Raw genomic sequence first — 13,039 nt, 5'->3', positions numbered from 1 at the left:
GTTTTAAAATGGGAGAATAAAATTTGCAGCTTTAACAAAACCATAAGAACAAATCGTGAACTTTACACTAATTAGAAGAAAAAGGGTATAATATGAGCTAACTCTTACCTTTTCACAGTTCCAACCACAATTTGCACATTGGCTTGGAATTATTGGAGTATAACTTGCAAATTCGTTTTGTAGAAAACAACTAAACAAGTTAAACTGCTTGATTGACTAGAACAAACTAAAGTTGTGAGTAAAACATGTCTTCTCGAAGCCAATGACAAGAGAGGCACGAAAAATTTCCTTTTTTTGGTCGTTAGTTATTCTAGTTGAGTGTTCGTTGTACTCTGTTTGTTTGTTGACAGCCTTCAAATGATAGGCTAACACGTGGCATCTCTTCTTCATTAGCGAGACTTCATCAATCTTCACTAGAGGTAACTTGCTTCAGTGGTAAGTTCCCTTGATCTTCATCCAATTGACATCATAGGCTAGTTCCATAATCCTCATTAGTGGTAACTTACCATCAGAGGTAATCTCCATTAATTCTTCATCAATTATAAGTTCCTTGATTTTTTTTTTGAACGGCAAATTTGGATCACTGACGGACCACTGGAGTATCATCGTGCCACCAGCGGAACCACCCGATCATATCCATCTCCACTAGGCATAATGCCTATACACCAATTCAGGAGGAAACGCAATAAATATGGGAAAACCCCCTTTGTGGGAATCGAACCCAAGACCTATTGGTCCCAAAGTCTTATCCCACCACCAAGATGCCTTGAAATTGACAGCCTAAAAAACAACGAATAAATATCTAGTTAAAAAATCCAGCCGTTTTTTACAACCAAGCGAAATTAATTAAAAATGCTTAATTGGGGAAAACATTGACTTCAAAATCGGAGCTCTAGATGACGAAATTGGGTCCCTGAGAGTTGGGAAAACTCACCTATAGCATTTGTCCACACGTGTGGCTTGTTGAGACATTTGTCCATTACTTATCCTCGTATAACTTCAATTTGTCTAGTTGCACCAAATACGAATCTGCAGTCTGCTAGATCATGGATTAGCTCCGTATCCCTATCACTTAATAATAATAATAATAATCTTTGGATTGATCCAATCCGATCCAGTTTGAACGACTCCAACAACTACTAGTAACCATGTTAATTAGTCAAAGTTTTGGTTAAGTTAAAGAATGAGAAATTGCTAAATATTTGAGTTGCATACCACTGAGATGCAGGAAAGACTCGCGAGAGTTTTGTTCCAAGTTACATGAAGCTTATCTTGAATTTGTTTCTCATGTTTGCTGCTTCTTTGATTTCTTATTCAACCATATCTTGAATCTCAGGATGTTTCAAGAGCATGTAAATGAACCAAATAATGGAAATAGATGTAGCCTCCTTTCCACCAATTATGAAGTATTTTGGATGTGTGTTGTTGATTTGCAGAATATCTTCTTTCTTCAACTGCAATTAAAAAACTTCAAGGGTCAAACATTACACTTTGATATTAATGGCCTAACCCATTAACGGATATAACTCTTTTATACGTTAATATTTTTTTTTAAAATTACACGGTATTAACGAGCATTTCATTCTCTTTAATTCGAGCACCCCGTTGCTATAGTTTCCTTAAAACAATTACAGGATTTTGAATACCCGTTAGTTCATTACGTGATTTTGAATACCCAGCACATGACTACGTGATTTTGAATACCCAGCACATGACTACGTGATTTTGAATACCCAGCACATGACTACGTGATTTTGAATACCTATTACGTGATTACACATTCAGTATAAATCCACTACGTGATTACACGTTCAATATGATTAAAAAAAATATTAACGTACGAAAAACTTATAGCCATTTGAAAATCAAGGGGGAAGGAGTTCAAGTGGAAAAGGACTAGAATACCCTTTTGTTATTTGTTTCTTTAATTGTTTGTATCTCATATTTACGAAAATGCCACTGGATTACTTTGAGCCATAGATCTTAAAAAGATCGATGGCTTAAATACTCACGTATGCTTCATACAAGACTCGTCTTGTATAGAAGCCAACCTCTATTTATTTTATATTCAATTCAATTATATACAACAAATAAGCTATGGTCTCAACCAAATAATATGTGTGTGTAATATAATTATGTGATCTTTTAGGCAAAAATATATATATTAGGAGGGGGAACCTTATTTACATTTGACCCCAAAACTTACAAAAGAATAGGAACAGCCATACAAGTGGTTCTAAAGTTATTAAAACATAATCAAAACACATGTTACTTTCTAAACACTCCTTTAGAAAAAGTTTAGACGACTATTCTAAATAGTATATTTTTTGTAATAATAGTTAAAACATTAATTGGCCATAAGGTCAAAAGAAAATTAAAATGTTTGTACCAGAGTCCAACACTCCAAGCCGCCTGAGTTCAACCCTACTAAAAAGTCAACAATATTATTAACCCGAACCTGTTTTGACTCGTTATCCAACCCACCAATAATTTTTATGGGAAAAAAGTATAAGCTTACCAGAAATGATCTTGTCCGATATTTGACAATTTCTTAAGACCTTCACTTTGAATATTGAATCCAGCTGATTTTCATGAATAAATCCTGTGTTATATCATGAATACTAATAATCAAAACCAGTTTGTTATATTATGGGGTAGTCAAATGCTGTTGACTTAAAGGGAACTTACACTTATGTCATCGACACTTTGTCTGTTATTAGCTGATTCATCAGTAATTATATGCGCGAGTGTTACTGCACTTTACTCAAGATACTTTCCCTGAAAAATCACACCTTGAGACTTTTCTCTGTTCTTGAATATGACCTGGTCAACTGTGAATGTTCCATCACCCAGAAGATCCTTTAGGATATGATCCTGCAAAAGTTTAGTTGTAATATATAAGTTATTCACAGACTTCATATCAAGTATTAATACAATTAATCAAATTAGCTATGAATGTTTTTTTTTATCATAACTCCACAGTAAACAAAATGCCTAAATTAATCAAACCAAATGCAGATCTAAACCCTAATTTGTATATTCCAACTTCTGAATGGGATTCAACTTTGTAATGGAGACTCGAAGTAACTTCAATCAAGTTTCATTATCTATTACTATAACACTTCCATAATTCCATCGGATAAACTAGCAACCAAAAAACAAAATTAACCGTACAATCACACAAATCAACTGATTAACAGAGGGTATTTAATAAACAAGTACCTCTAGTCTATATTTTAATGCAGGGGATATGAGAGATGAGTGGCCAGTAGTGGGAGCCTCTTCCTTCACACCTTTCTTTCAATTTTGGGCAATCAAGATATATACTCAAAGTCAAAAGTGAAGGTAACAGCGTCTCTGGTAGATCGTTCACCTTTGGACATCTGCTAATTCTGAGATGTTGAAGGGATGTGAGGTGTTGGAGCCCCGTTGAAACTGATTCCAGATTATCAAATTTCAATATGTACAGAGATGTAAGAGAAGAAGGGAAAAGGTGGGACAATTGACTGAAATTCCTCACATCAGGTTCACCATATAACATTAGGTCAACAAGGGAAGCTGGGAAATTCTGATTGCCCCATTCTGAGATGGGCTTTTTCAACCCCCCTGTTGTAAGCCTAACCAATTTGGGAGGCCAAAGCCCATGGGGAAAGGAAACATCAAGCATTGGACACTTAGTGATATCCATCTCTTTTAACATGGTGAGATTGGATAGCTGAAGGTCAGGAAATGACTCCAGATTTTCACAATTACTTATCCCCCAACTGATTAGATTTGGTAGCTGCAGGTCACCAAATGCCTTCATGTTTTTGCAACCTTCTATATACAAATGTGTGAGATTTGGCAGATGGAGGTTAGGAAATGACTCTATGCTTTCACAACCTGCTATTTCCAACCTGGTGAGGTTTGATAGCTCAAGGTCAGAAAATGTCTCTATGCTTTTACAACCATCTATACACAACGAGGTGAGATTTGATAGCTGATGAAGATCAGAAAATAACTCCATGTTTTCACAACCAGTTATTGACAAAGAGGTGAGGTGAGTGGAGTTACTCAATTGATTTATTGATCTTAGATCTCCACAACCAAGTATACTAAGTGACTTGAGATTCTGCCCTCCTCCACCTGTTGTTGTTGTTGCTCTTGGGAAGGAGACATCTCTAACTGAACTACACCATTCGATAGCTAAACTCTCAATGCTATTTGGACAACACAAACGCTCCATACTTTCACATGACTCTATATACAACATCCTAAGAGATGATAAGAGATCGCTCCCAGTGTTATCCTCATCCTCCTCTTTCTCTCCTAAACTCACCAATTTTTTACAATCCTTTACCTTCAATTCCTTTAAATTTACAAGAACTTTACTTGCCTCTGCATCTGATTCCCATAGGTATCTTATCTCATCACATTTTCGTATGCATAGCTCTTCAACCGCCCAGAAATTCACTATGACAGATCTCCACACCTCATCCGTAAGCCCTAAAATTGATTTTATTTCCAGTTTAGTGGTAGATGAAGCTGCTTTAACCAGACTTCTCAGCACACTTTCGCAACATCCCTCTATCCTTAAAACTCTTAGTGAAGGTAATGCTTCTAGTGAGACATCAATCAAATCGGGACATTCGATTATTTGAAGCTCTCGAAGGCATGGAAACATTACCTCGCTATTGGTTGACCATACCTTCCAACTAGACATATCTTCAAACCTTAGAATTTCAAGTGAAGGGAAGGTAACATCAGTAGTCCTACTTAACTCCAAACTGATGACTTTAACATCATCCATTCCTTGAATCAACAACTCCTTAAGTGAAGGTAACTGTCCAAGTGGCGGTAGAGATGTACATTTTCTACAACCCCATAGCGACACATGAACCAATTGATGAAAAGTGGGATCCGCGACCCAACATGGAAACTCTACTCCCCCGTAATACTCAACTTCAAAATGTTTCAACGTATCAGTGTGTGGCTTGAGCTCAGCAAGAACCTCCTTCTCAAGTGATCCTCTCTGTGAATCATTACCCCATTTCATCTTTAACTTAGTAAGCCTTTTTTGAGATAGGTTTGCCTCCCTTGCATGCATTGGGATTTGCACTTTCTGCAATCCTTCAATGGAAAGTTCCCCACGTAAATTCTCTAATCCCTTAAGCTTGGTTATTGCAAAGTCACCGTCTCCTCCAACGATGACCTTGGGGAGAGTTTGTAGGTTTTTTAACTCACCAATTCCCAAGGGCAGCTTCTTCAAATGCGGAGTATCCCTGATGTCAAAATGCCTCAATTTTTTGAGCTTTAGGAAGCTTTTAGGCAATGTACTCAAGCTCTCACAACCAAAAACGATCAATGTTTGTAAATTGTAAAGATTACCAACATTCTCAGGTAACTTTGAGATATTTGTTCGAGACAAATTAAGATACCTCAAGTGGTTCAAACTACAGATGGCATCCGGCACCTCACTTATGTTAAAACGCCTCAAAGAAAGAACCCGTAACAGTGGTAGCTGAGGAAGTAAGTCAACCAAAATTTTATTGGATATGTAAAGCGTGTTCCAGCTTTGTTCTACCCCAACATATACAGCTAACAGGGTTCTCAAACTTCTTGCTCTTTGAAATGCCTCAAACTTCTGGAAACCTACATAGTCCTCACGCATAAATGACATATGTCGGTACTTGCCTAAAGCTTCCTCTGCCATCTCCGTCTGATTGTCAAACCTCAAAAAATATTCTCCAGCAACAAATGTGGCCAAATCGTTCATGAGATCATGCATCACAAAAAACGATTCACCATTAGGTGCGGGTTGAAAAAAGGACCTTGATAGCAATTTCTCAAAATATTCCTGGCCCAACCGTTCTGGTGACTTGTCTGCAGTTGACTCGTTCAGATACCCTTCAGCTATCCATAATAATATCAACTCCTCCTTGTCAAACATAAAGTCCTTTGGGAACAAAGAGCAGTATGCAAACAAGCGCTTCAAATCAGCAGGAAGATCATGGTAGCTTAGCCTTAGGGCTGGAACAATTGCATCAGCATTTTCTAAATCCCATATCTTACTTTTCAACACGTCATCCCATTCTTCTCCCTCGGTTTTTGTTCTGAGTAATCTTCCAATTGCCTTTAAAGCTAAAGGCAAACTACCACACTTTTTCACGATACCTTTAGCTTGTGGTTTAAGTGTTTCATGTGAATCAAAGTTATCTACATCTAATGCATGTAGAGCTAACAAAGACAAAGCATCTTCATGCGACAAACTCTCGAGATTGTCTACATGATTAAAACCTATCTTTTTAAGCAGATCCTGCTGGCGCGTTGTCATGATTACCCTACTTCCAGCAGCCCCAGAATGAAATGGACGCACTAGTATTTCCCAATCATCATAGTTTTGATTCCACACATCATCAAGTGCTAGCAGAAATCGTTTGTCCTTAAATTGCTCTCTAAGAGCAATTTGAAGCTGATTTACATCTTTAAACTGTTTGTTTTCTGTAGCCACACATTCAAAGATGGTTTCACTTATTTTGAATACATCACACTCATCGGAAACACAAACCCAAGCCATGAGTTCAAAGTGATCTTTCACCTGCGTATCGTTATACAATATTCTAGCCAAAGTGGTCTTTCCCACTCCACCCAAACCAACTATCGGTAAGATACTAAAGTTTTCCTTAGATGATTCACCTACTAACAGCTGGTTGAGCAATTTCTTTTTCTCAACTTCTCTTCCAACAACATCACGTTCTGGCAAAGAGGTTTCGTTTCTTCTATTAGTATTAATTTTTGGCTTTTCACCTTTCACAATCAAACCAGGATTTTGTTTTTGTAGATGTTGTAACTTGGTGGTAATACTATCTAACTTGGGACTCAACCTATGGCTTAGTGAGAACTTTGTGCAGCAAGTTGGTATGAGTTTTCTTACCATGCTGGTGCTTGCTTCTGATTCTGGAGTCAGCTCACGATGCATAGCTTCAGTAGCCACCTCGTCAAGTACGTCATCGATATCGTAAGCCAGATGTTGGAGACTATTGAGCCATAGTCTGACAGATTCATCAGTTATTTCCTTGTGTGAGGCATCATTAAGCAGAGCTTGGATCTGGGACAACGTGCTCCCCAATTGCTTGAGCTCTGAGTGAATATTCTGGGAACGAGCATATTTCTTGAAGGCTTCATCGGCTAGCTTCTGAAAAATGACTTTGACGAGGGCAGCAGCAGCGGCTTCAGCCATTGTTAAGTAAGAGTGAAGATGTAAACTGGAAATTGGAATGAGAGTAGTTTTTGGTTTGGTTTGGTTTGTATGGTATGAATGAATGTAGGTAAATAAGATGAGTGGAGAGAAGATGGGAGTGGTCTGATTGGAGACAAGAATGAGTGGAGATAAGAAAGAGCATTCTTTTTAGTCATTCAACCAATTGCTTTTAATTGTTAATATTCCTTACTTTTCATAATGGAGAAATTGATTATTATTATTATTATTATTATTCATATGAACGTGTATCACTTTATATTAAGTTTTCGACACTAATTGCTTTTAATTGTTTTGCTTTTTGAAAAGAAGGATGCTTTTGCATAGTGGGCAATTATAGAAGGATGCTTTTGCATAGTGGGCAATTATTTTAAGTTCTATGATGTACAGTTGCCGACATTCAGTTTTACCAATTTCTTTGACTTATACATGAGCGAGCCTTCACAATGCATTGTGGATACAATTAATGAATAGCATCATCACATTTATAATATCATGACAGAGAGAGGCAACAGGGATCGTTGTTGGATGATGTTACATCCATCTTTGGAGAGATTGGTGGTCTTGAGGGTGTAACCGACTTAAATTCAAGCTGCAATGAAGATATATGATTCGAGAAAAATGAGCAAAAAGTTGTGTTATATAACCTGTTTATGGTTGTTCGTTAAGTTTTTCTTAATTGACTGTTTTTTTTATCCAAAACCCAAAGCCCTTAGTTTCAAGTCAGAGATTAATTTGACATTTACATGATGATTGTTACTAGAAAACACAATAATACGTTTTCAAATGTTTATTAATAAAAATAAATAGATTTGATTGGCATATAATTAAGAAATTGTTCTAATAAAACTAATATATATTGTAATATTTCTCTAAGTTTTTACAAGAATCTCAGCGATTTTTAATGAGCAAATATGAGACTTTGCAATTGAATTTTTTAAATTTGGAACGCTACAACAAAAACAAAGGGCAAATATATAACATGGTACATAAAAATTGCATTTCCTGATGATAGAAACCACACAATTTCTATCACATTAATATTAATAAGATTAAAAGTTAGTTTTAGCAAAATATAAGTAACCATTTTTATCAAATCTAAGGTTAGATAGTTACTCATTTGCTATATATGTATTTGACAATTCACGTTAGTTTTTCTTTTTCCTATTCCACAATCTAACTAATCCTTTAAGTTAATGAGGCATTCCACATCATCAACTACTTGATAAGTACGCATCAGCATCAACATCATCATCAACCGTGTGACATTTTTATTTTTTTCTGATGTGAAGTCAAGTCATAATTACTGGACATTTTTGTCACGACTAGGTGAAAAGATAAAAGAAAATAATCAAAGCAATAGATGCAAATCCATTAATGTAAACAATATCCGTAGAAAAAACTTTGATATCTTACGTTAGTTGAAAACTTGCTTTGATCTCTGCAACTTAGCATGTTAGTGATGTTACCTCTCTCTTGATGTTCTTGGTCCTCTTGGTCAACATATTTTAACATTTCCTTTGTAAGGAGCAGGTAGGTATATAGGTAGCGTTTGGTATGCAGGAATAAGAGGTGGAATGGAATGGACCATTGAGAGGGAATAAAGAAAAGAGTGTTTGGTTGGTCGATGGAATGTAATTGCCCATTCCAAAATGCATTCCATTCCCTCAAAATCATTTCATCCCTCCCCCTGTTTTTTTTCCTTTCCATTCACTCTTCACCCTTCATTGACAACACAACAACTCACTACCGTTGCCACCACCCACCACCCACCACCACTGTCATCCGCCGTCGTCACCCGCCTTCGCCGCCACCCGCCATCGCCGTCCCCCGCCACCGTCGTTGCCGCCACCCACCTCCATCCCCGCCACCGCCACCGCCACCATCCACCATCGTCGTTGCCACCTCCGATCACCGCCACCACCCACCTTCGATCATCGCCGCCACATCGTCGCTGCCACCTCCGATCACCGCCGCCATCGCCACCCACCTCCGTCATCGCTATTAACCACCACCACGCACCGCCACCACCTGCCACCACCGTCGCCACCGCTACCACCTCTGGCCACCGCTGCCACCCACCTTCACCGTCACCCACTACCACCACCGTTGTCACCACCCGTCGCCGTCTCCACTCGCCGCCGTCTCCACCCACCACCACCGCCGCCGCTACAACTGCCACCTATCACCACCCACAATCGCCGCCCATCATTGACCACCACCATCTGATTTTATTCCTTAGTCTTTTCTCGCATACCAAACAACAAAAAGTAATGGTTTATTCCATTCTCACATGGTAACCAAACAAGACATGGAATGGTAATAATCAGTTCCATTACCTCATCCATTCCATTACCTCGTCCATTCCATTCCCTCGTCCATTCCATTACCCCATACCAAACAGACAGTTGTCAGCCACATAACAACTTGGTTAGTACTTTTTAATATTTATAATTTTAACAATTCTTTTGTAAGGAGTAGGTATATATAGATGTCCCACATAACAACTTGGTTAGTGTTTTTTAATTTTCTTATCATATTTTAGGGATTGTATTATATTGTTCATGTCAAGTTGCCAACACTTGAAAATGTTGTTCTATTGTTGTGTAGTGATTGTATTATTATTCACTAGGTTACAATCATTAAGTAATGACAAATGTTGTTTAAAGAGCAGAAGAAAGTAGTTGCCAAGGAGGTCTATCTATAATAATCTCATAGTAACCAGTACCCAGGTCGCTTCTATAATACTTAATCATCAATTCTTTAGAAGGCTTTTTAACTATTTTTACATCGTGTAATTTAAACATTAAACGTTGTAAAACTATTTACATAACCACGGCCGAGAATGTTAAAAAAATATTGGGCCACATGCGAGACAAAAGAATCCCCTCCCTAACAATGTGATTTGGTAAGAAAGTCTCAACCAACTTCAACTCCAAATAAAGTTCATTAGCATCAATAACCGCTTCTTATCTATATTTCGTGTATCATAATTATCAATGTTCATATTGGGAATGCAAAACCCGAATTAGCATCCATTAAAAACAATAATTCCTAGTTTTATGTTACAAATAAATTAATACACATAACATTAGTTTAAACACCCTTCAGACAAGAAAAAATAACTAACACTTGAATAGGGGTGCAAATGAGCCGAGCGGTTCATGAGTTACTCCAGATCGGCTCAAGAAAAAGCTGGAAGACGAGCCAAGCCTTATCGAGACCGAGCCGAGCTTGAGTGTGACACCCCGTGAAAACATTGAACATACTAGCTTGTCAGTGGCTGCGCTCTAAATTTCGGGACAAAATTTCTTGAATTTAATTATGTGAATTTAATTGTGTGACACTTCGGGTTATCCTGCACACCTTGTTTTTTGATGTAATTATGTGAATTTAATTAAATGTTATCTAATTGAGAATTTTGTGAATTTAATGTGTCTTATGTGATAAATACTTGGATCATTGTTATTATCCTTATTAATCAGCCGAACCATTAAAGTGTGCCCAAGTTGCATGTCACACCCCAACCGATGGCGGAATCATCGGGGCGTGGCACTGAGCGAAATAGATTGTTCAAGAGAATCCATAACAACTATTAAATGACAATATTTATAAGGTTTAATATCTCATACTATTAAACAAATAAAGTAAAACAGTCATTAGAGATATCCAGTCTCAAAAACAAATTCCATTCCGACAACTCAGATTTTATTTGGTGAGTTTCTAGACTTCCTAACTTGTTTGCAGCATAACATCCAATCAACCTGTCACATACGTTAAAATAAAAGTCAATACATAAAGTAAAGGTGAGTACACAAGTTTGCATAGTAATAGTATAAAAAGCGTTTACGCATAACCAGCATGTAATACGTAACGGACGAAGCATGTAACTGCCAACAATGATACAGCTTAACCACGAGACTGCGATGTAGACTATGCGCGACACATGTTCACCGGAACGAACACATGAAGTAAAGTAATGTGATCCCTAGCAACCCCTGTCATACAGGTGCTGAGTCCAAACTATAGTACTATCATTGCTAGAGGCGGTCTAGTGTAACACTGTATAAGCATAGTAACAAGCATTCAACAAATCACGTATAACATGCGGAAGCGGTCAGCGTTTATAAAGTGTTTGCGTTGTGTGATGTGTTTTGATAGAGAACGTATGTAACACCCAAAAGTGCATTTAACGAAAATGGGTTCAAGTATACACACAGTGTGTGTTTAGCAAGTAAACACAATCTGGATTGGATTGAAGGGAGCGCCGGATCAGCCTACGTACGGGAACAGAAGCATAAGTCATCCAAGCACTGACACGGTCGAAATTAGAGTGTCGAGTGGGGTAAAAGTGAGTTAAGTGTTCAACAGTCTGTCCGAGCGGATGGGTCTAGTCCATCCGGGCGGATGGGTTCCATCAGGACAGATGGTCATCCGGACGGATGGCCATTCGAACGGTTAGTCTGTTAAAATTTTTCGAAGTTTTGACTAAAAAGGTTTTAACAGTCGTGGCAACAAAAATTAAACAACAGAAATTGTCAGGGTCAGGTCATCCGGACGGATGGTCTGTGGTTGAATTTTTGTAAAACTTTTCTCAAACAATGGTTTTGGTTAACGGAGACGGACATGTTGACGGATTCTAACAACGGAAAACATCAAGCCCAGTCCATTCGGATGGATGGGTTTGATGTCCTGTTCTTGATGAAGGTTTAGTCGGTCCATCTCTTTGGTGGAAATCAGTTTTCGAGCCGGCTTTTGACTATGGAAAAAGTCGAGAGTCTGAGAGGGTCCTGATTCCTCCAATATCGGGTCTGCTTCTTGTAAGCAACCGATTACTTTATCCAAATCATCAACACTTTCACAATAAGATACAACCAAAAGCAAACAACCACACAACCGATCATCGGGACGAATACCCTTTCTAAGAGACGTCTACGAAGACCATGGTAGTCTTCTACGTGGGCCGCGACAGCTAGGAGATCAGGCAGAAACCCTAGCATGCCACGTGTCGGCTTCGTGGCAAGTCTACCCAGTGATTGGTTAAGGCTAGGGCCTACGTACCCTATGTCGTGGGCCGCAAAGGCTAAGCATTCGGCTTACGCGGGGCGCGAGAAAGGGTCTGGTCAGCCCTATAAATTGAGTCGACGAGCACAGTTCACAAATCGATCAGTCTTTCAATCTCTCTCTCAAATTTCTACATAGTATACATAATTTCCGGGCATAATACCCCCCTAAATAACGAAGTTCTGCCTCGTTGTAAGTATCATAACCCCCGGTTACGTATTAGATACGCTGCCCTAAATAACGAAGTTCGGCCTCGTTGTGAGACACATTTCATGCATCCTAACTATCATTTAACATTGTATTACACATGTGAACCGTATACACGAGTACCACACATGTGTGACACATTACACGCATCCTAACTATCATTTAACATTATATTTGCACATGTGAACCATATACATGAGTATCATACATGTGTGTCACGTTACACGCATCCTAAATATCATTCAACATTGTACTACACATGTGAACCGTATACACGAGTATCACATATGTGATACACATTACACGCATCCTAAATATCATTCGACGTTGTACTATACATGTGAATCGTATACACGAGTATCACACATGTGAGACACATTTCACGCATCCTAACTATCATTCAACATTGTAGTCATGAATCTCACACATATATCACATATTTGGGCGACTATATGTGTCTAAATCAATATCAGTATATTACAGATGACAAACGTCAATTATCATCCACAATTAACGACTTAAACATGAAAT

General features: G+C 38.2%; 1 protein-coding gene across 1 annotated transcript; it reads right to left on the bottom strand.

Annotated features, from left to right (window-relative positions):
- Positions 1-3,229: 3,229 nt before the first annotated feature.
- Positions 3,230-7,435, bottom strand: LOC110886338 (putative disease resistance RPP13-like protein 1). Its single transcript, XM_022134114.2, has one exon. The coding sequence runs from the start codon at positions 7,217-7,219 to the stop codon at positions 3,230-3,232; it is 3,990 nt and encodes a 1,329-aa protein (XP_021989806.1). The 5' UTR covers positions 7,220-7,435.
- Between the last annotated feature and the right edge of the window lie 5,604 nt (positions 7,436-13,039).

The sequence above is a fragment of the Helianthus annuus genome, chromosome 13, assembly GCF_002127325.2.
Source record: "Helianthus annuus cultivar XRQ/B chromosome 13, HanXRQr2.0-SUNRISE, whole genome shotgun sequence".
Lineage (NCBI taxonomy): Eukaryota > Viridiplantae > Streptophyta > Magnoliopsida > Asterales > Asteraceae > Helianthus > Helianthus annuus.
Note: the sequence above shows the minus strand (reverse complement) of the source record. Positions and strands in the feature narration are given on the sequence as shown.